Source organism: Takifugu flavidus, chromosome 7, assembly GCF_003711565.1.
Source record: "Takifugu flavidus isolate HTHZ2018 chromosome 7, ASM371156v2, whole genome shotgun sequence".
NCBI lineage: Eukaryota > Metazoa > Chordata > Actinopteri > Tetraodontiformes > Tetraodontidae > Takifugu > Takifugu flavidus.
In genome coordinates, this window is record NC_079526.1 from 16,489,150 (window position 1) to 16,513,523 (window position 24,374).

A 24,374-nucleotide genomic window follows, 5' to 3' on the forward strand; every position below is an offset into this window, starting at 1 on the left:
GTGAGTCCTTCAGTGGCGTTCAAAGATCAAAGTGCTAAATGGCTCCGCCCATAACTGTATATGAAGACCGGTGGCGCCACACCAGTAGCATCTCGTTTGCTCTCTGTTCATTAATGGAAGGGAAAAGGTCTCGGTTTGCTCAATCTTGATTGATCAAAGGAGGAGCCACCCGCCGAGGTCACGCTCCGCTTTGATGCAGTCGAGCTGTCGCTGATTCTTGATTCTCTCCATGTGACGTTCGCGTTCCTTTCTTTGATGAGCTCGTGTGTCTCGGCGTATCCACCTAAACCGGAAGCTTGGCCTGCTTCTTCCCTTTCTCTCCCCAGTGCCGTCCGTCCAAAGGCAGGAGGCGGGGCTACTGCTGGTGCGTGGACAAATATGGGCAGCCGTTACCCGGCTCTGGCGGCGAGCGCGGCGAGACGCAGTGCAACCTCGAGACCCAGTGAGGAGACAGGAGAGACGCCAGTGGAACGAGAGGACAAAGAATGTGGGTGAGGGTGGGCGAGCAGGAGAACGATCCAACTTCGCCGCTCAGGGTCAAAATTTGAGGTGAAGTATTATGGGATGGCAGAGCGTTGACGGCCTCCCTCGCTGCAGCCTTTTTCCCAGCGTCCTGCAGCTTCAGTGCCTTAACTCGCACCCCCAGGATACCTGGACTGATGCTGGACCGTCAGAACCTGCTGGCCTGGATCCAGCCCAGTGGCCTCCTGCATTTGCTCCACGGGGGGTCCACTTACGTTCCTCTGCTGACATTCAGAGTGGGGGAGCTGAACAAAAGTGCCCTAAATAAAACCAGCAGTCCCAGTCAGAGCGGTGTTCCGCGTTCTGGGGCTCCAGACCCGGGCCGGGTCCCCGTGGGGACTGGGTCGGGTTGTTTGCTGTTCACGATATGTGTGTCTGTCCCGACCCTAACACACCCCCCCCCCACTTCCTCCCAATGCTGTCTGAGAATGGGAAGAGCCTGTTGTGCCCCGGTACCCTCGGACTCAGGCACAAGCACTTAAAGCACTTTAACATGCAGTTAAAGGAACTCAGTTGGACCCAGTTCACAGGTCCGGGCCCCAGAGCGCCCCCGGAGCGCCCCGGAGCGTCCCCGGAGCGTCCCGGAGCGTCCCCGGAGCGTCCCGGAGCGCCCCGGAGCGTCCCGGAGCGTCCCCGGAGCGCCCCGGAGCGTCCCCGGAGCGCCCCGGAGCGTCCCGGAGCGTCCCCGGAGCGTCCCTGGAGCGTCCCCGGAGCGCCCCGGAGCGTCCCCGGAGCGTCCCACGTTAAGACTTGAAAAGTTTGTCCCGTCAGACTTGATGTGGGGGGAGGGACTCATCTAAGCCCACCCTCCCAGATGATTGTGTTGCTTTCAGAAGCATAATAATAAAGTAATAATGACTTCCTGTCCAGCTGTGTCCAGCTGTGTCCAGCTGTGTCCAGCTGTGTCCACGGGACGCTTTGATGAGTGAAGCTGAAGAGCTTTGCTGTATTTTGGGGGTTCTAATCACTAACCAACGTTTGGATGAGGTCGTTTGTCGTCCCTCATCAGGATATCAGGTTTGATGCTCAGGTCTTTATCGGTAAAGTTTTGTCTTCTCCTGGAATCTCTCCGTCCAACCTGCGTCCGTTGGAGCGGCGCCGGGGTCGCGACCCTCTCTGCTCACCGCTAACTGCTTTTGTTTGTCCTAAAGTTTTATTGCTGATATTAACGTCACACATCTGTTATTTCCCCTGAAAAAGGAAGTCATTTATATTTAATGCCATTTTTTAAAATAAAAAGCAAACCTGTCTGGCTCCGATGTCTCTTTTCCACATATTTCCAGTCTCAAATTCCTGCTCTTCTGAATGCGATCCGGCTCCGCTCAGTCCTGGAATGTGTCAATACGGATAATGCAAAGCTTCCATTTCTGAAGAATAAAAATAAATGTGGTGGTGCCAGGTGGGCTGGCAGCGGGCACCAGAAGGCCGAGGCAAATTCCTGCGCCTGGACCAGAGCAAACAGAGCAGCGCCCCCCCCCCGTCTAAAGTTAGCCCAGGACCCTCCACTCCAGATGATAACACAAAAGTCCACAAACGGATGCATCACGTGACCATAAAACCTCACAGGAGAATCAGGTTAATGTTTTTTATTAAATAAGTCACCTTTTTATACTTAATACATCTGAATTACAAAAGTGTACGAACACAAGAGCAAGCATCGAGTCACTTTGGAAAAGGTCGATGCCAAAGGCCAATTCTCTCTGACAGCATGGAGGCGGAGCTACAGGCGCTCGGCGTGCTCACGCTGGACGGGCGGAGAGAAGAACGGCCCAACACGCCAGGATAACAACACGGAGCAGACACGTAAATATCGGAGGTAGGTTAACGTTGCAATACCCGTGTGGGAGGGATCAGTCATCTGTAGGCCCAAGGAATCATGGGAAATGTGGTCTGGGAGCTATCAGTCATCTGTAGGCCCAAGGAATCATGGGAAATGTGGTCTGGGAGGTATCAGTCATCTGTAGGCCCAAGGAATCATGGGAAATGTGGTCTGAGGCTGCTGCAGAGGTCGTTGACCGACCAAAGATGGCGGAAACAAAAGAGGAGATGCCACAGCGTCAGAACTGACCCTTGAAAGGTTTGTAGTCGACGTTTGGTGGCTCAGTGCTTCCGTTCTGGCTCGGTTCCGTCCCAAACGTCCTTCAGGCTCAGCAGTGGAGTTACATAGAGACACTTTTACACCCATGAAAACAACAATAACAGCACAACCATCAGGCAAAAGATATAAATATTCATCATTACAAAGAACCAAAATATGAAGTACATGGAAATAAATAAAGCTGAAGAGCTGATGGACAGGCACCAACATTAATCCAAAATAGTCTCTTGTCTTTGGGACGGGGGCTTCGGAGTACCTGAATTCAACACCATCGTGGAAAAGATCAATAAATAAACAGCTATCAAAAGAATCAGTGGTTCTGGTCTCTCAGCGTCTCTTCGGGGACACTCGGCGTCTCTTCGGGGACGCTCGGCGTCTCTTCGGGGGACGCTCGGCGTCCCTTCGGGGGACGCTCGGCGTCTCTTCGGGGGACACTCGGCGTCCCTTCGGGGACACTCGGCGTCCCTTCAGGGACACTCGGCGTCCACCGGCACCTCGGACACGCCTGACGTCTTCTTCCCGTTCCAGGAGTTCACACACCAGCACCGCCCCCGCTGGCCGTCCAGGGACGACTCGCACTGCAGGAGACGGGAGGGTTACCGCAGCTGTCCTGCATGCACGCACACGCACGGCGCACGCACGCACACAAACACACCTGTTTTGGTTTGTACAGCCCGTGTTTGTCACAGTTGGGCAGGTAGAATCTGGTGAGCTTCTCCCCCGGCCGCTGCTGGGATGTGGCGATCTTGTCCAGAGCTCTCTGCAGCTCCAGGTGACACGGCCCCTGCGCACAGGTGAGCACAGCGCGCGGGTGAGCACGGCGCGCGGGTGAGCACAGTCTGCGCATGATTCCTGCCTTTGTATCTTCTTGATGACGAGCAAAGGCTGCACGAATATTGATCATTTCTAATTTTCATTTCATTTTAAGATCATTTCAACTAAATGCCCGTCGGGCTTGTCAGGTTTTAGTCCACCTGTGGGTTTCTTAGGGTTTCCTTAATCTAAAGTCAATTCTGGCTCAAGAGCGCCCCCTGCTGCCTCCAACCTTCCCCTCCGCTCTAAAACTTTTACCGGCTGCCCGCACGCGGAGGCTCCGCCGCGGTCACCGCGTCGCGGCTTCACTCACCTGCTCCACCAGCTTCTTGCGGATCGCGATCACTTTGGCCTTCATGCTCTCCTGCGCGTCCGCGGAGGCGCGCGGGTCGTAGGGTGTGCTGTGGCCGGGCAGGTAGTGGCTGGAGCTGAGGTCCGAGACGATGACCGTGTTCTCTATCTCTGGCTCCGGTTCCGGTTCCGGCTCCGCCTGATCTGCACAGGGAATGAATGAAGGTGCTTGAGCGCGGACGGGAATGAATCCACGAGGATCTTTGTCGGAAACAATCGTGGAGCCCTACCTTGTGTCTGCTGGGGTTCCGGGGTCGACTGGGGCTCGGCGCTGGCCGTGCACACAGCCTGTCCCCGGGTGAGGGAGTGCAGCGGCCGGGGGTCGCCGGGTCTCGGGGTGCACCTCAGGCCGGAGCCGCAAGGCGCCGTATAGATCCCGCACAGCTCCCCAGCGGGTAGGGCGCAGGCGAGGCAGCATCCACATCCGGGCTCCCGGAGGACCTCGGCGCACCCGGGCGCCACCGCTGGACACTGGCTCAGGCGCTCTGGAGAACACGGGGCGCAGCGGATCGGTTCTGGCCCCACCACCGGGGAGCCCAGCGCGCCGGTGGCCAGCGCGGAGCAGAGCCCGAGCAGCACGACGTGTGTGAGGTGTAATCCATCCAGGGGCAACATGGTGATCTGGTGTTGGAGATAAAGGTGGACAAGGTGCGGAGGGTGGTCCTGGTGAAGGCGCTCCGCAGGATCTGCTCAGTTTGCTCAGTTTTCTCTAACTGTGCGTCGCGCGCAGTCGCATTTATAGCCGGCGCCGTGAGAGTTTGACGCATCGTTATGAATGATTCCTGAAAAGAAGGTGTGATGCTTCCCCGCGCGCTGATTGGCCCGCACGCGTCCGGTCCCGCGCGGCCAGCTCATTTGAATACAACGTCACGTCAGTATTTATTTTGGAACAGACCGTGCCTTCACGTAGGCGCGTGACGACACAAAGGTTTGATGTTGCAACCCTAACCCCCCCTCTTGTCCCCCCGCTGCCACAACACACCCGCGCAAAGGGGCTCGCGCGCCCCACTTATGTTTTACCACTAATAAGTTGATTTTGAGGGTTCTTCTCGATCTTCTGACACCAGCAAGCAAACAGTGTGTGTGTGTGTGGGGGGGGGGGGGGGGGGGTGGGGGGGGGGGGGGGGGGGGTGTGTCTATTAGTTGAATTCTTCTCTGTTCTCTACAGAACTTTGATGGAAAATAAAAGAAGCTGGTAATGAGCAGAGTGCGCCCACGCGGCTCTAATGTGACCGGAACAGTGAGTCCAACTTTCAGGGTTGCGCAAACGGGGGGGGCGACCCAGCCGTACGTGCTCGGGGGGGGGCGACCCAGCCGTACGTGCTCGTGTGTGAGTCCGGGAGGTTCGCGTTAAACCCGGGGCTCAGGCTCAGGAGGGGGGGCGGGACATGGACACGTCCTTCCTGGGGAGCTTCGGTGTCTCCACGGTGGGACCACGAGCACGTTTCCATGGCTGCTCCTGACCCGCGACCGATAAAAGGCCGCTCCAGACGGGCTTTCTTTGATCTTCTCATTAACTGATCACTCCCCGTCACCATGGTTTCTGACGTAACGGACTCATGCAATGGCTGATGGGATTGCATCATCTGTCGGACAGTCACGTGATGCCCATCTGTGCGTTTCTGAAGCAGCTGAATGAAGCTTTAATGTGATCTGATGTGATCCGATGTGTTCTGATGTGATCTGATGTGATCCGATGTGATCTGATGTGTTCTAATGTGATCCGATGTGTTCTAATGTGATCCGATGTGATCTGATGTGTTCTGATGTGATCTGATGTGTTGTGATGTGATCCGATGTGTTCTGATGTAATCCAATGTGTTCTAATGTGATCCGATGTGATCCGATGTGATCTGATGTGTTCTGATGTGATCCGATGTGATCCTGCTGATCCTCCTGAAGGAGAACTGCTCTTTTTCTCCACATCTGATGGATCAATCGATGAAATGATGATAAAAACCTTTCAGACAGAAAGTACACGTCACCAAACTCTACACTATAAAGCTAAAATTATATTTATATTATGTTATATTAAATATTCAAAAGCAAAGTGGGATTAAAAGAACTTCAACATGAAGGTTTTCCTGAATCCATCAGGAGGGAGACGAAGGCCACAGCTGCACGTCAGCTTTGTTCTCTGACATCAGCTTTGATGTCCATCTTATTGCAGCACCTCCAGGGTCCAGGCCCGGACCCGGACCCGGACCCGGACCCGGACCCGGACCCGGACCCGGACCCGTCCTGTCCCGTCTGTGTGTTCAAACAGGAAATGGAGCCAAATTCTCGTCAGTGAGCAAACGAGCACAGCTCACTTTGTCTTTCAGGAAGTCCAGAACAACAGGAAACGGCTGAGTGACGCGTTCTGGTCTGGAAACACCGATTCCAGGACTCCCAGTGGCACCGAGCCAGCACTGACCCAGGACCGCGGTCAGTGCTGACGTACTCGGTTCAGGCCTGAGGGACGTTTCTGAGGAGGGTTTCACTCCACTGAAGGATCCTGTGATCGGACCTCCTCTGGTCCGCTCGCACCTTCAGAGGATCCTGAGGAGCGGCTCAGACCAGGACCAGAGATGATCCCAGCTGAGGGATCCAGCACCAGTCAGTGAACCGGTCAGTGAACCAGTCAGTGAACCGGTCAGTAAACCAGTCAGTAAACCGGTCAGTAAACCGGTCAGTAAACCAGTCAGTAAACCTAACCACTAACCACTCTCTCTCACACACACGCGCGCGCACACACGCGCTCACACACGCGCGCACACACACACGCGCGCACACACACGCGCACACACACGCGCACACACACGCGCGCCACACACGCGCGCACACACACACACACACACACACACACACTCTCTCACACACTCTCTCACACACTCTCTCTCACACACTCACACACACTCTCACACACTCTCACACACACACTCTCTCACACACTCTCTCACACACACTCTCTCTCACACACTCTCTCACAAACACTCTCTCTCACACACTCTCTCACACACTCTCTCACACACACACACACTCTCTCTCACACACTCACACACACACTCTCTCACACACTCTCTCACACACACACTCTCTCACACACTCTCACACGCACACACTCTCTCCACACACTCTCTCACACACTCACACACACACTCTCACACACACACGCTCGCACACACGCGCGCACACACGCGCGCGCACACACACACACGCGCGCGCACACACACGCGCGCACACACACGCGCGCACACACACGCGCACACACACGCGCGCACACACACTCGCTCACACACGCGCGCTCACACACACACACACGGCACACACGCTCTCGCACACACGCGCGCACACACACACACACACGTCACACACTCTCTCTCACACACTCTCTTACACTCTCTCTCACACACTCTCTCTCACACACACACACGGCACACACGCTCGCTCACACACACGCTCTCACACACGCTCTCTCACACACTCTCGCACACACTCTCACACACTCTCTCACACACACACACACGTCACACACTCTCTCTCACACGCTCTCTCACACACACACGTCACACACTCTCTCTCACACACTCTCTCACACACACACTCTCTCGCACACACACGCGCACACACACGCGCGCACACACGCGCGCACACACGCGCGCACACACACGCGCGCTCACACACACGCGCGCGCACACGCGCGCACACACACCCGCGCACACACACGCGCGCGCACACACGCGCGCACACACACTCTCTCACACACGCGCTCACACACACGCTCGCACACACACGCTCTCACACACTCGCTCTCACACACACGCGCGCTCACACACACGCGCTCGCACACACACGCTCGCGCACACACACGCGCGCACACAGTCGCTCACACACACGCGCGCGCACACACGCGCGCACACACTCTCGCACACACACTCGCGCACACACACGCGCGCACACACACGCGCACACACACGCGCGCACACACGCGCGCACACACACGCGCGCGCACACACGCGCTCACACACACGCTCTCACACACACCGCGCACACACGCGCGCACACACTCTCGCACACACACACGCGCGCACACACACGCGCGCGCACACACGCGCGCGCACACACGCGCGCCACACACGCGCGCACACACACTCTCTCACACACACTCTCCTCACACACACTCTCTCGCACACACACTCGCACACACGCGCTCACACACACTCGCGCACACACACGCTCTCACACACACGCGCGCGCACACGCGCGCACACACACACCCGCGCACACACACGCGCACACACACACGGCACACACGCGCGCTCACACACACACCCTCGCACACACGCTCTCACACACGCTCGCACACACACGCGCACACACACGCGCTCACACACACACCCGCGCACACACGCGCGCACACACGCGCGCACACACACGCGCACACACACGCGCGCACACACACGCGCACACACACACCCGCGCACACACACGCGAGCACACACACGCGCGCGCCACACACGCGCGCACACACACACGCGCGCACACACGCGCGCACACACACGCGCGCGCACACACGCGCGCACACACACGCGCGCACACACACGCGCGCACACACACGCGCGCACACACACGCGCGCGCACACACGCGCGCACACACACGCGCGCACACACACGCGCGCACACACACGCGCGCTCACACACACACCCGCGCACACACGCGCGCACACACACTCGCACACACGCGCACACACACACACGCTCACACACACGCGCGCACACACTCGCGCACACACACGCGCACACACACGCGCTCACACACACACACCCTCGCACACACGCGCTCACACACACGCGCACACACACGCGCGCTCACACACACACACTCTCTCACACACACTCTCTCACACACTCTCTCACACACTCTCGCACACACACACCCTCTCACACACTCTCTCACACACACACCCTCTCACACACTCTCTCACACACACTCTCCACACACTCTCTCACACACACCCTCTCACACACTCTCTCACACCACTCTCTCACACACACTCTCACACACACACTCTCTCACACACACACCCTCTCACACACACTCTGTCACACACTGTTTGGAAGCACCCTGAAAAGTGTTTCAGTCTTTTTCTCCTCTCCTCTTTCAGATGTCACATGTTGCAGATCAAATGCTGTTTGGCATCTCGGAACATCTCGGAACATCCCGGAACATCCCGGAACTGGAATGTTTACATTTGACAAGAATCTCAGGAAAAACCCCATGTTGTGTCAGCAGCTGCTCGCGCCCACGCACACACAGATGCACACAAACCCTCCATTTATGGCCATTTATGCGCGACAGGCCAGCTCAGAAAAACAAGATTGTTTGAGACTCCCGCCCACAGAAGGAATGAACACCTGTGTTAACGCCACACAGGCGACTCCCGGTGACGCCACGAGGTTCCCGCATGTGTCGCCGCCATCGCTGGCGAGGACAGGTGTCACTGAACGAAGGTTCTGCTTTTATCCACCTGACCACAGGTGTCAGGGACCAAATCACTTCAAATGACTCCAGGTTGTAGCTCCTCCCCCTTCACCTGAGCTCCTCCCCCTTCACCTAAGGCCACCTGCCCCCACCATGCAGCGAATCCACAGTTCCTCCCGCTTTTAATAGACCACCTCACGTCATCAAGACAGAAATGATTCACTTTTCCCGCTACTGGACAAGCTGGAACAGGACCCATGATCCCGCTACTGGACAAGCTGGAACAGGACCCATGATCCCGCTACTGGACAAGCTGGAACAGGACCCATGATCCCGCTACTGGACAAGCTGGAACAGGACCCATGATCCCGTTATGGACAAGCTGGAACAGGACCCATGATCCCGCTACGGGACAAGCTGGAAAAGGACCCATGATCCCGCTACTGGACAAGCTGGAACAGGACCCATGATCCCGCTACTGGACAAGCTGGAACAGGACCCATGATCCCGCTACTGGACAAACTGGAACAGGACCCATGATCCCGTTATGGGACAAGCTGGAACAGGACCCATGATCCCATTACGGGACAAGCTGGAGCAGGACCCATGATCCCGTTATGGGACAAGCTGGAGCAGGACCCAATGATCCCGCTACGGGACAAGCTGGAACAGGACCCATGATCCCGCTACTGGACAAGCTGGAACAGGACCCATGATCCCGCTACGGGACAAGCTGGAACAGGACCCATGATCCCGCTACGGGACAAGCTGGAACAGGACCCATGATCCCGCTATGGGACAAGCTGGAACAGGACCCATGATCCCGCTATGGGACAAGCTGGAAAAGGACCCATGATCCCGCTATGGGACAAGCTGGAACAGGACCCATGATCCTGCTATGGGACAAGCTGGAAAAGGACCCATGATCCCGCTACGGGACAAGCTGGAACAGGACCCATGATCCCGCTACTGGACAAGCTGGAACAGGACCCATGATCCCGTTATGGGACAAGCTGGAACAGGACCCATGATCCCGCTACTGGACAAGCTGGAACAGGAACCATGATCCCGCTACTGGACAAGCTGGAACAGGACCCATGATCCCGCTACTGGACAAGCTGGAACAGGACCCATGATCCCGCTACTGGACAAACTGGAACAGGACCCATGATCCCGTTATGGGACAAGCTGGAACAGGACCCATGATCCCATTACGGGACAAGCTGGAGCAGGACCCATGATCCCGTTATGGGACAAGCTGGAGCAGGACCCAATGATCCCGCTACGGGACAAGCTGGAACAGGACCCATGATCCCGCTACTGGACAAGCTGGAACAGGACCCATGATCCCGCTACGGGACAAGCTGGAACAGGACCCATGATCCCGCTACGGGACAAGCTGGAACAGGACCATGATCCCGCTATGGGACAAGCTGGAACAGGACCCATGATCCCGCTATGGGACAAGCTGGAAAAGGACCCATGATCCCGCTATGGGACAAGCTGGAACAGGACCCATGATCCCGCTATGGGACAAGCTGGAACAGGACCCATGATCCCGCTATGGGACAAGCTGGAACAGGACCCATGATCCCGCTACGGGACAAGCTGGAACAGGACCCATGATCCCGCTATGGGACAAGCTGGAACAGGACCCATGATCCGCTACGGGACAAGCTGGAACAGGACCCATGATTCCGCTATGGGACAAGCTGGAACAGGACCCATGATCCCGCTATGGACAAGCTGGAACAGGACCCATGATCCTGCTACGGGACAAGCTGGAACAGGACCCATGATCCCAGATGTTCCCGAAGCTGGTTTCTACAAGCTAAAGTTCAGAACAACCCACAGAATCCAGCGTCTGATCTTGTGGTTGGTGGCCAAAAAGCCTAGATAGGCGAGTTTGTGTCCAGGAGGTCGCTGGTTCAAAGCCCAGACTGCCAAGGACCAAGAAGGAAAGGACTGGACTTGGAGTGGGGGCCAGGAAGTAGACAGGTGCACCACAACCATCTGCCCCCACCCACTCCCCTCCACCAGCACTACTGTGGGCGCTGGATGCTGGCTTCCCTCTGTCCGCATATGTTGCATGTGTGTGCACATACATGTGTGTGCGTGTACATGTGTGCGCATGTGCATGTGTGTGCGTGTACATGTGTGCGCATGTTGTGCATGTACATGTGTGTGCGTGTACATGTGTGCGCATGTGTGTGCATGTACATGTGTGCACATGTGTGTGCATGTGTGTTCATGTGCATGTGTGTGCATGTGTGTGCATGTGTGCATGTGTGTGCATGTGTGTGCATGTACATGTGTGCGCATGTGCATGTGTGCGCATGTGCATGTGTGTGCATGTGCATGTGTGTGCACATGCATGTGTGTGCGTGTACATGTGTGCGCATGTGCATGTGTGTGCATGTGTGCACATGCATGTGTGCGCATGTGCATGTGTGTGCGTGTGCATGTGTGTGCATGTGTGCGCATGTGCATGTGTGTGCATGTGTGTGCACATGCATTTGTGTGCGTGTACATGTGTGTGCATGTGTGTGCATGTGTGTACATGCGTGTGCGTGTACATGTGTGTGCATGTGTGCGCATGTGCGTGTGTGTGCGTGCATGTGTGTGCGTGCGTGCGCGTGTGTCTGCGTGCGTGTGCACGCTTGTGTTCATGCCTGATGGATTAACTGGTGTGTCTTCTGATTCACTGGTCTGTTACTGAAGAAAGCCATCAGACCTGTGGTCTGACTGGACCCTCGTTCTGGACTGGAGCCTCGTTCTGGACTGGACCCTCGTTCTGCCTCTAGAATCTGAGCTTCCAGCTGCTTCTGGGTTTGTCTGATGCGACTCTCTCACACCGGCACTGACCCGTTTGTGTTATGATGGGAGGACCTCCCACCTCTGAACCTGATGACCTGCTTGATGGTGACCTGGATGATCAACAACTTGATGGGAGCTCTGGATCAGTCCCCAGTTCTGATACAGGACTGTTGTCCCTCATGTTGTCCCTCATGTTGTCCCTCATGTTGTCCCTCATGTTGTCCCTCATGACTGACCATCGGTGGGGAGTCATGTGATGTGAGTGGACACGATAACGCAGTTGCCCCAATAACATTTCCGGAAACCTCTCCTTCAACATGTGGCCAGGTCACATTGGGAGGTCTGGAAAACCGGGGCAACAGAACTGGGGTAGATCCCGGTGGTGTCGCGCTGCTTGCTGCATTCACCGAGGGGGGGCTTCACTCAGACTACAGCGTCTTGGCACGTTGCTCCACGGGTCTGTATTTGTGACCGCGTGATTGTTAATGTGTGTGTGGGAAACCAGGAAGTTCAGGCTCCCATGCACCATCCATTGTGTTTAGCTTCCTCCTGAGTGTGTGTGTGTGTGTGTGTGTGTGTGTGTGTGTGTGTGTGTGTGTGGTGTGTGTGTGTGTGTGTGTGATGCAGTGACCACCTCTCTCTTGGGGATCTAATGAGGAGTGAGGGGAAGTCCACAACACCAGTTCACAACACCAGTCCACAACACCAGTCCACAACACCAGTCCTCAACACCAGTCCACGGCACCAGTCCTCAACACCAGTCCTCAACACCAGTCCTCAACACCAGTCCTCAACACCAGTCCACAACACCAGTCCTCAACACCAGTCCTCAACACCAGTCCTCAACACCAGTCCACAACACCGGTCCACAACACCGGTCCACAACACCGGTCCTCAACACCGGTCCTCAACACTGGTCCACAACACCGGTCCACAACACCGGTCCTCAACACCAGTCCACGGCACCAGTCCACAACACCAGTCCTCAACACCAGTCCACAACACCAGTCCACAACACACAGTCCACAACACCAGTCCACAACACCAGTCCCCACACCAGTCCACAACACCAGTCTCAACACCAGTCCACAACACTAGTCCTCAACACCAGTCCACAACACCAGTCCTCAACACCAGTCCACAACACCAGTCCACAACACTAGTCCACGGCACCAGTCCTCAACACCAGTCCACAACACCAGTTCACAACACCAGTCCTCAACACCAGTCCACACACCAGTCCTCAACACCAGTTCACAACACCAGTCCCCAACACCAGTCCACAACACCAGTCCACAACACCAGTCCTCAACACCAGTCCACAACACCAGTCCACAACACCAGTCCACAACACCAGTCCTCAACACCAGTCCACAACACCAGTCCCCAACACCAGTCCACAACACCAGTCCACAACACCAGTCCTCAACACCAGTCCACAACACCAGTCCACAACACCAGTCCACAACACCAGTCCTCAACACCAGTCCTCAACACCAGTCCACAACACTAGTCCATGGCACCAGTCCTCAACACCAGTCCACAACACCAGTCCACAACACCAGTCCACAACACCAGTCCTCAACACCAGTCCACACACCAGTCCCCAACACCAGTCCACAACACCAGTCTCAACACCAGTCCTCAACACCAGTCCACAACACTAGTCCATGGCACCAGTCCTCAACACCAGTCCACAACACCAGTCCACAACACCAGTCCACAACACCAGTCCTCAACACCAGTCCACAACACCAGTCCACAACACCAGTCCACAACACCAGTCCTCAACACCAGTCCTCAACACCAGTCCACAACACTAGTCCATGGCACCAGTCCTCAACACCAGTCCACAACACCAGTCCACACACCAGTCCACAACACCAGTCTCAACACCAGTCCACAACACCAGTCCACAACACCAGTCCACAACACTAGTCCATGGCACCAGTCCACAACACCAGTCCTCAACACCAGTCCACAACACCAGTCCACAACACCAGTCCACAACACTAGTCCATGGCACCAGTCCACAACACCAGTCCACAACACCAGTCCAAACACCAGTCCTCAACACCAGTCCACAACACCAGTCCACAACACCAGTCCACAACACCAGTCCTCAACACCAGTCCACACACCAGTCCCCATCACCAGTCCTCAATACCAGTCCACAACACCAGTCCACAACACCAGTCCACAACACCAGTCCTCAACACCAGTCCACAACACCAGTCCCCATCACCAGTCCTCAATACCAGTCCACAACACCAGTCCACACACCAGTCCTCAATACCAGTCCACAACACCAGTCCACACACCAGTCCACAACACAGGTCCTGGAGCCTCCAGCACTGCCGTTTTAGCCTATGAAGCCGTTTAGTGTATCTATTGATTAAAGATGTTGACGACTTCAATGACACTGACCACAATCGTTGACTTTCAGAAACTCGTCCGGCTAAAAACGGGCGCTCAGATCAGCTGTCATGAATTCATCTGGTTGAGCTTCTTTATACCCTTTGATATTGAACCAGGATCTGCCGAGAGCAGGTGGTGGTGCTGTAACCCTGCTGGGGGGTTCTAGCTCGGACCTGTTTTTCTCCCAGTTTCCTTCAGGCCGCGGCCAGATGCTGTTCTGTAAGGTTATTATGACATCTTCTCTGGGCTTTGAGGGTGTTTTCCTCAGCTCGTCACATTCCATCTGTGTGTACGTTCAGAAGAGGCCAAACACGGGAGCGGCAGGTTCGCGAAGGTCAGCGCAGTTTTACACAACACAGAGTTCAGTGAACCCTCGTATCTGCTCCTGGAAAACATCGAGTACGAGCTGGAGAACAACAGGGGAAATCCTTGAAAAACTATGTGCTGGGAGGAAGATTCTCCCAAGAGAGCCCGCTGCCTCTGGAGAACGCTCGCTTTCACAACCCTGCCGAGCCTGTTGAGACCGTTTTCACCCTGGAAGAACATTTTCAGGTTTGTGTACTGGAACCAAAGGAAAACCATCTGTGTTTGCTTTGAGCACATAGCTGAACAGTGTGTTTGGTAGCCTTGGACCAGACCCTGAATGTGGAGCAGCTTCTCAAAAACACCACCGCAGCAGAACCAGAGCAGAACAGTCGCACGCCTCAAAGTCCACCCAGGTCAGGAGGCCACCAAACATTCCTGACTGAGACCTGAAGGGGGCACCTTTCAAAGGGGAGGAGACAGCGGGGCTCAGGTGGGACACATCAGGGCTCAGTGGGACACATCAGGGCTCAGGTGGGACACACATCAGGGCACAGGTGGGACACATCAGGGCTCAGGTGGGACACATCAGGGCTCAGGTGGGACACATCAGGGCTCAGGTGGGACACATCAGGGCTCAGGTGGGACATATCAGGGCTCAGGTGGGAAACATCAGGGCACAGGTGGGACACATCAGGGCTCAGGTGGGACAATCATCAGGGCTCAGGGTGGACACATCAGGGCACAGGTGGGACACATCAGGGCTCAGGTGGGACACATCAGGGCTCAGGTGGGACACACATCAGGGCACAGGTGGGACACATCAGGGCTCAGTGGGACACATCATGGCACAGGTGGGACACATCAGGGCTCAGGTGGGAACATCAGGGCACAGGTGGGACACATCAGGGCTCAGTGGGACACATCAGGGCTCAGGTGGGACACATCATGGCTCAGGTGGGACACATCAGGGCTCAGGTGGGACACATCAGGGCACAGGTGGGACACATCAGGGCACAGGTGGGACCATCAGGGCACAGGTGGGACATATCAGGGCACAGGTGGGACATATCAGGGCTCAGGTGGGACACATCAGGGCACAGGTGGGACACATCAGGGCACAGGTGGGACACATCAGGGCACAGGTGGGAAACATCAGGGCACAGGTGGGACACATCAGGGCACAGGTGGGACACATCAGGGCACAGGTGGGACACATCAGGGCACAGGTGGGACATATCAGGGCTCAGGTGGGAAACATCAGGGCACAGGTGGGACACATCAGGGCACAGGTGGGACATATCAGGGCACAGGTGGGACACATCAGAGTACTCACACAGGTGAGGGGGCAGACAGAATCTGGATCCTGACTCAACTAGTCCAGCTCTCTGTTAGCAACGTGCTAATTTAAGTGTTTGAGTTCGTGCTCTTCTCATGGTCTCATTGCACGTCTGCATTGACCAGGAATAAACCTGCACATTCACCGACCAAAGTGTGAATGTTCTAGTTTGTTCAAGCACACATCAACAGGGCTTAAGGGTCCGGGTCCGGCTTCAAACCAGCAACTTTAGTCAGAGGTCTCAGGGAACCGCGAGCCATAGCTGAGCGAGCGAGTGTCCATCATGGACGCCGTCATGGACGCCAACATGGACGCCGTCATGGACGCCAACATGGACGCCGTCATGGACGCCAACATGGACGCCGTCATGGACGCCAACATGGACGCCAACATGGACGCCGTCATGGACGCCGTCATGGACGCCAACATGGACGCCGTCATGGACGCCAACATGGACGCCAACATGGACGCCGTCATGGACGCCAACATGGATGCCGTCATGGACGCCAACATGGACGCCGTCGTTGTTATTCTCATTTTTCTGCTGTTACGCAACCTCAGAGTTTACAGTCTGTCCACGTCCGTGCGTGCGTGTGTGTGTGTGCGTGCGTGTGTGTGTGTGTGTGCGTGCGTGTGTGTGCGTGCGTGCGTGTGCAGGAACAGCCGCTCTGACGGAGGTCGTGACCTCCACCTCTTTTATTTGGATCTTGGCAGCAGTTCAAACACTGTATAAAATACTTGTCTTTAACAAATGTACATTTACAACATTTTCAACATAAGAACCAAACAAATATCAGATCTTTTATCATATAATAATCTAATAATATAATAATATCATATAGTTCTCCAAAGTTTACAATCATAGCAGGTTCATCAACATTTACAGTATGAAAATATCCACTTTACAGCAAACGTATAAAAATCCTCTTTGCTGCTGTAACGTCAGCGTTTAAAACTCAACAGCAGGTGGCGCTACAGCTCAACAAGGACAGTTCGATATGTTTGGAACTCGTTTGGCTCCGCCTGTCCTGAAACTGTCCTGAAACTGTCCTGAAACTGTCCTGAAACTGTCCTGAAACTGTCCTCAACCAACGGTTGGACCAAACGGACGAGAAGACGAGTCGTTAGAGCACGACACTCAAGAGAAGCTTTTCTCTGGCGCATGCGTGAAGGAGAGCTAATCATTAGCCTAACATGCTACAAGGAGAGCTAATCATTAGCCTAACATGCTACAAGGAGAGCTAATCATTAGCCTAACATGCTACACCAGGAAATAAATCCAGGGAGAATCTCTCCTCTAACGCAGCTGTGAGTTCAGAAAAATATCAAATATTTAGAAACGAGCGCACGTGAAAAGAAGTTTCATGCTTCAACCACTGGGAAACACACAACAGTAAACTCCCATTAATTAGCATCTGTTTGCACATTAGCCTTAGCTCAGGCTCAAGGTGCCAGGGTAGCATTTAGCTTAGCCAAGATGCTAACCCACCTGCCATCAGTGGTGCTCAAGAACATTGCCACACTTTATAATTACTAAGTTGCCATCAATAATTCACGTTGTGTTACAGCAAATTTGATGTTGATTAATTAACAGTTAATAACTATTATTAAAAGCTCATTAAGGTAGAAAAAACGTGCAAAACAATCAATGTGTGAATAATTAACTTGGTTAACTGAACTCTGCTCAACAGAAGTTGTTTAATTTGCATGAAGGAATGTTAATTAATGCGTGTGTGATAACAGTGGTGTGGCTAGCTACACACGCTACACACACGCCACACACACGCCACGCACACGCTACACACATGCTACATGCACGCTACACACACACGCTACACACCCGCCACGCACACGCTACACACACGCCACGCACACGCTACACACACGCCACACACATGCTACATGCACGCTACACACACGCTACACATATGCCACGCACACGCTACACACACGCCACACCACGCTACACACACGCTACACACACACCACGCACACGCTACAAACATGCTACACACACACCATGCACACGCTACACACACGCCACGCACATGCTACACACACGTTACACACACGCCACGCACATGTTACACACACGCTACACACACGTCACGCACACGCTACACACACGTCATGCACACGCTACACACACGTTACACACGTCACGCACAGACTACACACATGCCACGCACACGCTACACACACGCCACACACACGCTACACACACGCCACGCACACGCTACACACACGCCACGCACAGGCTACACACACGTCATGCACATGCTACACATACGCCACACACACGCTACACACACGCCACACACACGCTACACACACGCCACGCACACGCTACACACACGCTACACACACGTCATACACATGCTACACACACGCTACACACACGCTACTGGCTACGTACACTACGGCCCATCCAGCTACAGCCTGGGGGGGTCTGAGCTGTTCCACAAACCACGTTATTGCTACGTTTCACTGAGGAAGATTCTGGAGGTCCGACGGACGGAGCAGCACCTGGTCACCTGGACGACTCGCCGACCCTCGAGGGGGAGGCCTCGTGGTTGTGGGCGGTCCCTAAGGCAGGAGTCCCGGTTGGGTCCTGGTTACTGTTGCTACGCTGCCGCCGGCGCCGTGGGTTTCACCGTCCTCTGGATACGGTCACCATGGAGACGGCCAGCATCACACCATCGCCGTGGGGACAGAAGGGATGTACCTGCTGGTGCTAGTGGCGGGTTTGGACAGATTGGGGGGGGGGGTCCTGATGGTAGCATAAGTGGTGACGGCGGGGGCGGGGCTTAGCCTGGTGCACACGCTGGCGTGGGTGACGGCGCCGGAGCGGCGTGCGGCGTGCTGCTGCTGAGGCCCAGAGGCCTGCGGGCTGCGTCCTTCCAGGAAGTAGGTGAGCATCTGACCTTTGCCCTTCACGCTCACCTGTCCGCGGCAAACAAAGCGGTAACGGTCGGCGAGGAGTCGCTGAACATCGTCGGTCACCTGTGGAGGAGACGCACACGATCGCCGCTCAGTGTCAAACGCCGTGCACGTGTATTGATGGGGCGGAGCCACCTTCACCTGGATCTTCCCCTGCACGCCGGTGCTGTCCATCCTGCTCGCCACGTTCACCGTGTTGCCCCAGATGTCGTACTGAGGCCTCCTGGCGCCGATCACGCCGGCCACCACCGGGCCCACGCTGATGCCTGGGGGGGGGCAGAGCTGAGCTGCTGTGGCTGATAGAGGCCCCCACACCCCCCACTCCCCACTCCCCACTCCCCCACTCCCCCCATCCCTCACTCCCCCACTCTCCCCCACCCTCACCCACCCACTCTCCCCCATCCCTCACTCCCCCCACTCCCCCACCCTCACCCACCCACTCCCCCCACACTCACACCCACCCCCCCCCACTCCCCCCACGCCGGTCTAAACAAGGCTCCTGCTGCCCACAGGATACCAACACAATGGAGGCAGCACTTCCTGTAGCTTCCTGCAGCTTCCTGTGATGCATTTCCTCCCAAACTTACCGGCAGTGATGCTGCTGGTCCTGGTTAGCAGGTTAGCAGGTTAGCAGGTTAGCAGCTGTGGGAGAGGCTCCACTCACCTACTCTCAGCACAAAGTCATTGTAGGACTGGTAGTTGATGGCGTCCAAGACATCAAACATGTCGATCGCAAAGTCTGACACGGTGCACAAATGTGTGGTGATGGACTTCTTCACCTGGAAGTCACACATGGAGAATCACACAGGTGACTCACGCTCCTGCTAGCTCCTGCTAGCATCACGCTCCTGCTAGTTCCTGCTAGCTACCAACGTCATACAGAGAACCCAGCAAAGTAAAGAGGTGCAGCACCTTGGAGGGGGTGGTGGGCACCAGTCCCACGGCGGCCATGTAGGTGCTTCCAATCGTCTTGATCTTCTCGATGTCCCTGTAACATTCCTGATCCATCAGCTGGAAGAGGAACAACTGGGATGTGAGTGTTTCTGCTGCTGGGATGTGAGTTTGACCAGTTTCCATGAAGTCACCTCATCAAAGTCAGCGATGATCTCGTTCAGGAGGCGCAGACACTCGACCCCCATGTTGTTCCCGTCCAGCTCCATGTAGAAATCAGTGAAGTTGGCGATGGAGGCGAAGAGGACCCCCACCTGAGCGTAGGACTGGTGGTACAGGTCCTGCAGAGAAGAGGACATCCTGGATTGGGTCTGGATCTGGGCCTGGGCCTGGGCCTGGGCCTGGGCCTGGGCCTGGGCCTGGGACTGGGACTGGGCCTGGGCCTGGGCCTGGGCCTGGGCCTGGGCCTGGGACTGGGCCTGGCCTGGGCCTGGGCCTGGGACTGTGACTGTGACTGTGACTGTGACTGTGACTGTGACTGGGCTGGGTTAGAGGGTTAGGGTCAGGGCCAGGGTCAGGGTCAGGGTCAGGGCCAGGGTTAGGGCCAGGGCCAGGGTCAGGGTCAGGGCCAGGGCCAGGGCCAGGGCCAGGCCAGGTTCAGGGCCAGGTTCAGGGCCAGGGTTCATCCAGCCTCACCATGTTCCTGGGGTTGGACATCAGGAAGTGCTGAGCAACATGAGCCGGCAGCAGGTTGAACAGGATCCTCTTGTTGTCCAGCTTCACCTTCTCCATCTCCTCCCTCTCCTCTGCTGCCTGCAGGGTTAGGGTGCAGTTACACAGCTGACCACCAGGGGGCTAGGGTGCAGTTACACAGCTGGCCACCAGGGGGTTATGGTGCAGTTACATAGCTGGCCACCAGGGGGTTAGGGTGCAGTTACACAGCTGGCCACCAGGGGGTTAGGGTGCAGTTACACAGCTGGCCACCAGGGGGTGGGGTGCAGTTACACAGCTGGCCACCAGGGGGCTGGGGTGCAGTTACACAGCTGGCCACCAGGGGGCGGGGCCCTCAGGCCAAGCAACGCAGCAAATAACAAAACAACACAATAACAACACAACACAATAACAACACAACACAGCACAATAACAACACAATAACAACACAATATCAACACAACACAATAACAACACAACACAATATCAACACAGTACAATAACAACACAACACAATAACAACACAGCACAGCACAATAACAACACAACACAATAACAACACAGCACAATAACAACACAGCACAATAACAACACAATATCAACACAACACAATAACAACACAACCACAATAACAACACAGCACAATAACACACAACCACAGCACAATAACACAGCACAATAACAACACAATATCAACACAGCACAACACAACACAGCACAATAACAACACAACACAATAAAACACAACACAAAAAAAACAATAACAACACAGCACAATAACAACACAACACAACTCAATAACAACACAACACAAGACATCACAATAACAACACAACACAATAACAACACAGCACAATAACAACACAGCACAATAACAACACAATATCAACACAGCACAATAACAACACAACTCAATAACAACACAACACAATAACAACACAACACAAAAACAACACAATAACAACACAGCACAATAACAACACAACACAACTCAATAACAACACAACACAATAACAACACAACACAAAAACAACACAGCACAATAACAACACAACACAACTCAATAACAACACAACACAATAACAACACCCATTTTGATTGTAAGAGACGCTAAATAAATAAAGATGAAGTGAGTTGCTTTGATGTCTCAGATCTTTGAGGAGCATTTTTCCTGAGGCTGACTGACCATCTTAAATTCAGACGATTATTGTTATTATTGTTGTTATTGATTATTGTTATTATTGATCATTGATTATTGTTCAGCAGAGGGTTAGTGTGTGTTCTACCGATAGCAGCTCACTACAAAGGCTGCAGCCAATCAGCCGCCACCTCCACTGACCTGATTGGCCCACAGGTAGTCGAGGCGGAGCTTCAGGTCCAGCTGCCGGGAGTGCAGCGCCAGGGCGCCGGCGAACAGCAGGATGGCGAGCACGGGGTCGTAACCCCGCCAGTGGAGGAAGCCTCTGACACACGACACAACATCCGCCTCAGTTAATAAACACAAAAATGCTGTTTCAGGCCGAGAGACGAACCCGGCTCACCCCACAGCTTGGCGGTAGCCGCTGGTCTCCATGACAACCGTGTAGGTGACAGACAGGAGGAGGAGCAGGAGGATCTTGGGGAGCGACGACACGCGAAGGTAGGGCACGAGAGTGAGGGTGGCGGCCACACAGGAGAGCAGGGCGTACGCCATGTTGGGACACGCCCCCGACACCACCGTCATGTTGTCGACAGCTGGGGGGGAGGTGCCGTTTCCCCAGAGCCCCCCCCATGGAACACACCACACCTACGGTCAGGGAGTTCTGCTGGTCACATGGGCCGCTGCCGTTGGGCGAAGGCTGGCTCAGACGTTGGGTGTCACTAACGAGGTGTCACTAACGAGGTGCTGATTCTTACCACGCAGGCCTGAGTGACGGAGAAGGTGAGCAGGACCAGGAAGACAGACAGGAGCGTTCGGAGCTGGATGGTGAGGCAGCCTGGCTGGCACTGAAAGCAGAGGAGGGGAGGGGCCAGTGGACACCTGAGGGACACCTGAGGGACACCTCCACAGCACATCTGCTAACGTCTGCTAACGTTCTAGGCTATCAACATCTGCTAACGTCTGCTAACGTTCTAGGCTATCAACATCTGCTAACATCTGCTAATGTTCTAGGCTATCAACATCTGCTAACGTCTGCTAATGTTCTAGGCTATCAACATCTGCTAACGTCTGCTAACGTCTAGGCTATCAACATCTGCTAACGTCTGCTAACGTTCTAGGCTATCAACATCTGCTAACATCTGCTAATGTTCTAGGCTATCACATCTGCTAACGTCTGCTAACGTTCTAGGCTATCAACATCTGCTACGTCTGCTAACGTTCTAGGCTATCAACATCTGCTAACATCTGCTAATGTTCTATGCTATCAACATCTGCTACGTCTGCTAACGTTCTAGGCTATCAACATCTGCTAACATCTGCTAATGTTCTATGCTATCAACATCCGCCACAGTTAGCTAGTAAATCACCACTTGTGCCACTGCCAGCTGAATTCTTTAAATGCTAGTTGGATCTGGAGCTGAGGGAGGAGCTGAGGGAGGAGCTGTGGAGGAGCTGGGGGAGGAGCTGTGGGAGGAGCTGGGGGAGGAGCTGGGGGAGGAGCTGGGGGAGGAGCTGGGGGAGGAGTGGGGGAGGAGCTGAGGGAGGAGATGGGGGGAGCTGAGGGGGAGGAGCTGTGGGAGGAGCTGCGCGGCTGGGGAGGAGCTGAGGGGAGGAGCTCGGGGAGGAGCTGCGGGGGCTGGGGGAGGAGCTGGGGGTTTGGGGATCTGCGGAGGAGCTGAAGGAGGGGCTCAGGGAGGGGCTCAGGGAGGAGCTGGGGGAGGGGCTGCGGGGGGCTGGGGGAGGAGCTGGGGGGTCCTACCTGGACACTTGTGAGCTGCAGGTACATGACGCAGGCCACGTGGAAACACACACATGACACCAGCAGCAGCAGCACAACCGTCCCTCTGAGGAAAGAGCAAGGTGACAACTGTCACACACAGGTGTGTGTGTGTAAGGGTGTGTGTGTGTGTAAGGGTGTGTGTGTGTAAGGGTGTGTGTGTGTAAGGGTGTGTGTGTGTGTGTGTAGACCTACTGTGGAATCATCAGCAGGTAGATGAGCCCAAACAGAGCCGCCAGGATGAGCGACAGAACCACGGCGCTGATGAAGTGGTCATCGTACACCTGCTGATACTGAGGAGCAGCAACACACAACGTCAACACACAACATCAACACACACAACATCAACACACAATGTTATACACACAACATCAACATACAACATCAACACATAACATCAACACACAATGTTCAACACACGTCAACAAATGTTCAACACACAACATCAACATACAACATCAACACACATGTTCAACACCAACATCAACACACAACATCAACACACAATGTTCAACACACAACATCAACACACACGTTCAACACACAACTTCAACATACAACATCAACACACAATGTTCAACACACAACACAACACCCACGTTTCAACACACAACATCACACAACACTGCCGCCCCCCCCCCCCGCCCCCCCTGCCCCCCCCCCCCCCCCCCCCCCCCACTGCCCCCACTGCCCCCCCCCCCCCCGCTGGTGGCGATGTTTCTGATGCTAATTTAATCTGGACTGGACACACACATTATTGTGCGTCTCCTCGATGACTCCGCCCACAAA

General features: G+C 55.1%; 3 protein-coding genes across 15 annotated transcripts in view; 1 reads left to right on the forward strand and 2 right to left on the reverse strand.

The window, feature by feature from the left end:
- LOC130528769 (insulin-like growth factor-binding protein 3) overlaps positions 1 to 1,776 on the forward strand; it is a 13,131-nt gene extending 11,355 nt beyond the window's left edge. The window contains exons 4-6 of one of the 8 annotated variants that reach the window (XR_008951397.1): positions 327 to 1,151; positions 1,183 to 1,203; positions 1,236 to 1,776. Coding sequence is in view for 1 of the 8 variants with exons in the window: in XM_057038464.1 (XP_056894444.1) it covers positions 327 to 446 (120 nt within the window). In the remaining 7 variants the exon portion in view is untranslated. Of the gene's footprint in view, positions 1 to 326 lie in introns of all 8 variants that reach the window. The other 7 variants (XR_008951393.1, XR_008951398.1, XR_008951394.1 and 4 more) reach the window with 7 other exon arrangements.
- A 317-nt stretch (positions 1,777 to 2,093) lies between these two features.
- On the reverse strand, positions 2,094 to 4,752 carry igfbp1a (insulin-like growth factor binding protein 1a). Of its 6 annotated transcripts, XR_008951392.1 has the most exons (6): positions 4,015 to 4,746; positions 3,747 to 3,928; positions 3,276 to 3,404; positions 3,056 to 3,198; positions 2,989 to 3,010; positions 2,094 to 2,946 (listed from the first exon to the last, which is right to left on the reverse strand). XR_008951392.1 is itself a non-coding variant. In XM_057038459.1 (5 exons), exons 1-5 carry the CDS (start codon positions 4,397 to 4,399, stop codon positions 2,948 to 2,950), a joined length of 882 nt encoding a protein of 293 aa, XP_056894439.1. In that variant the 5' UTR covers positions 4,400 to 4,752; the 3' UTR covers positions 2,094 to 2,947. The 6 variants fall into 6 exon arrangements, 5 of the variants coding, with proteins under 5 accessions (XP_056894439.1, XP_056894442.1, XP_056894443.1 ...); XM_057038459.1 differs by having other exon boundaries at positions 2,094 to 3,032; positions 3,098 to 3,198; positions 4,015 to 4,752; XM_057038462.1 differs by having other exon boundaries at positions 2,094 to 3,010; positions 3,077 to 3,198.
- A 12,040-nt stretch (positions 4,753 to 16,792) lies between these two features.
- Positions 16,793 to 24,374, reverse strand: part of LOC130529086 (adenylate cyclase type 1-like) — a 10,384-nt gene continuing 2,802 nt past the window's right edge. Inside the window, exons 2-13 of the mRNA XM_057038982.1 lie at positions 24,339 to 24,374; positions 23,781 to 23,878; positions 23,568 to 23,652; positions 22,564 to 22,653; positions 22,209 to 22,453; positions 22,007 to 22,130; positions 20,653 to 20,769; positions 20,151 to 20,297; positions 19,978 to 20,076; positions 19,730 to 19,844; positions 19,207 to 19,331; positions 16,793 to 19,128 (exon numbers count right to left, since the gene is read on the reverse strand). Of these exons, the coding sequence (XP_056894962.1) occupies positions 18,817 to 19,128; positions 19,207 to 19,331; positions 19,730 to 19,844; positions 19,978 to 20,076; positions 20,151 to 20,297; positions 20,653 to 20,769; positions 22,007 to 22,130; positions 22,209 to 22,453; positions 22,564 to 22,653; positions 23,568 to 23,652; positions 23,781 to 23,878; positions 24,339 to 24,374 (1,593 nt within the window). The 3' untranslated portion in view covers positions 16,793 to 18,816. The remainder of the gene's footprint in view (positions 19,129 to 19,206; positions 19,332 to 19,729; positions 19,845 to 19,977; positions 20,077 to 20,150; positions 20,298 to 20,652; positions 20,770 to 22,006; positions 22,131 to 22,208; positions 22,454 to 22,563; positions 22,654 to 23,567; positions 23,653 to 23,780; positions 23,879 to 24,338) is intronic.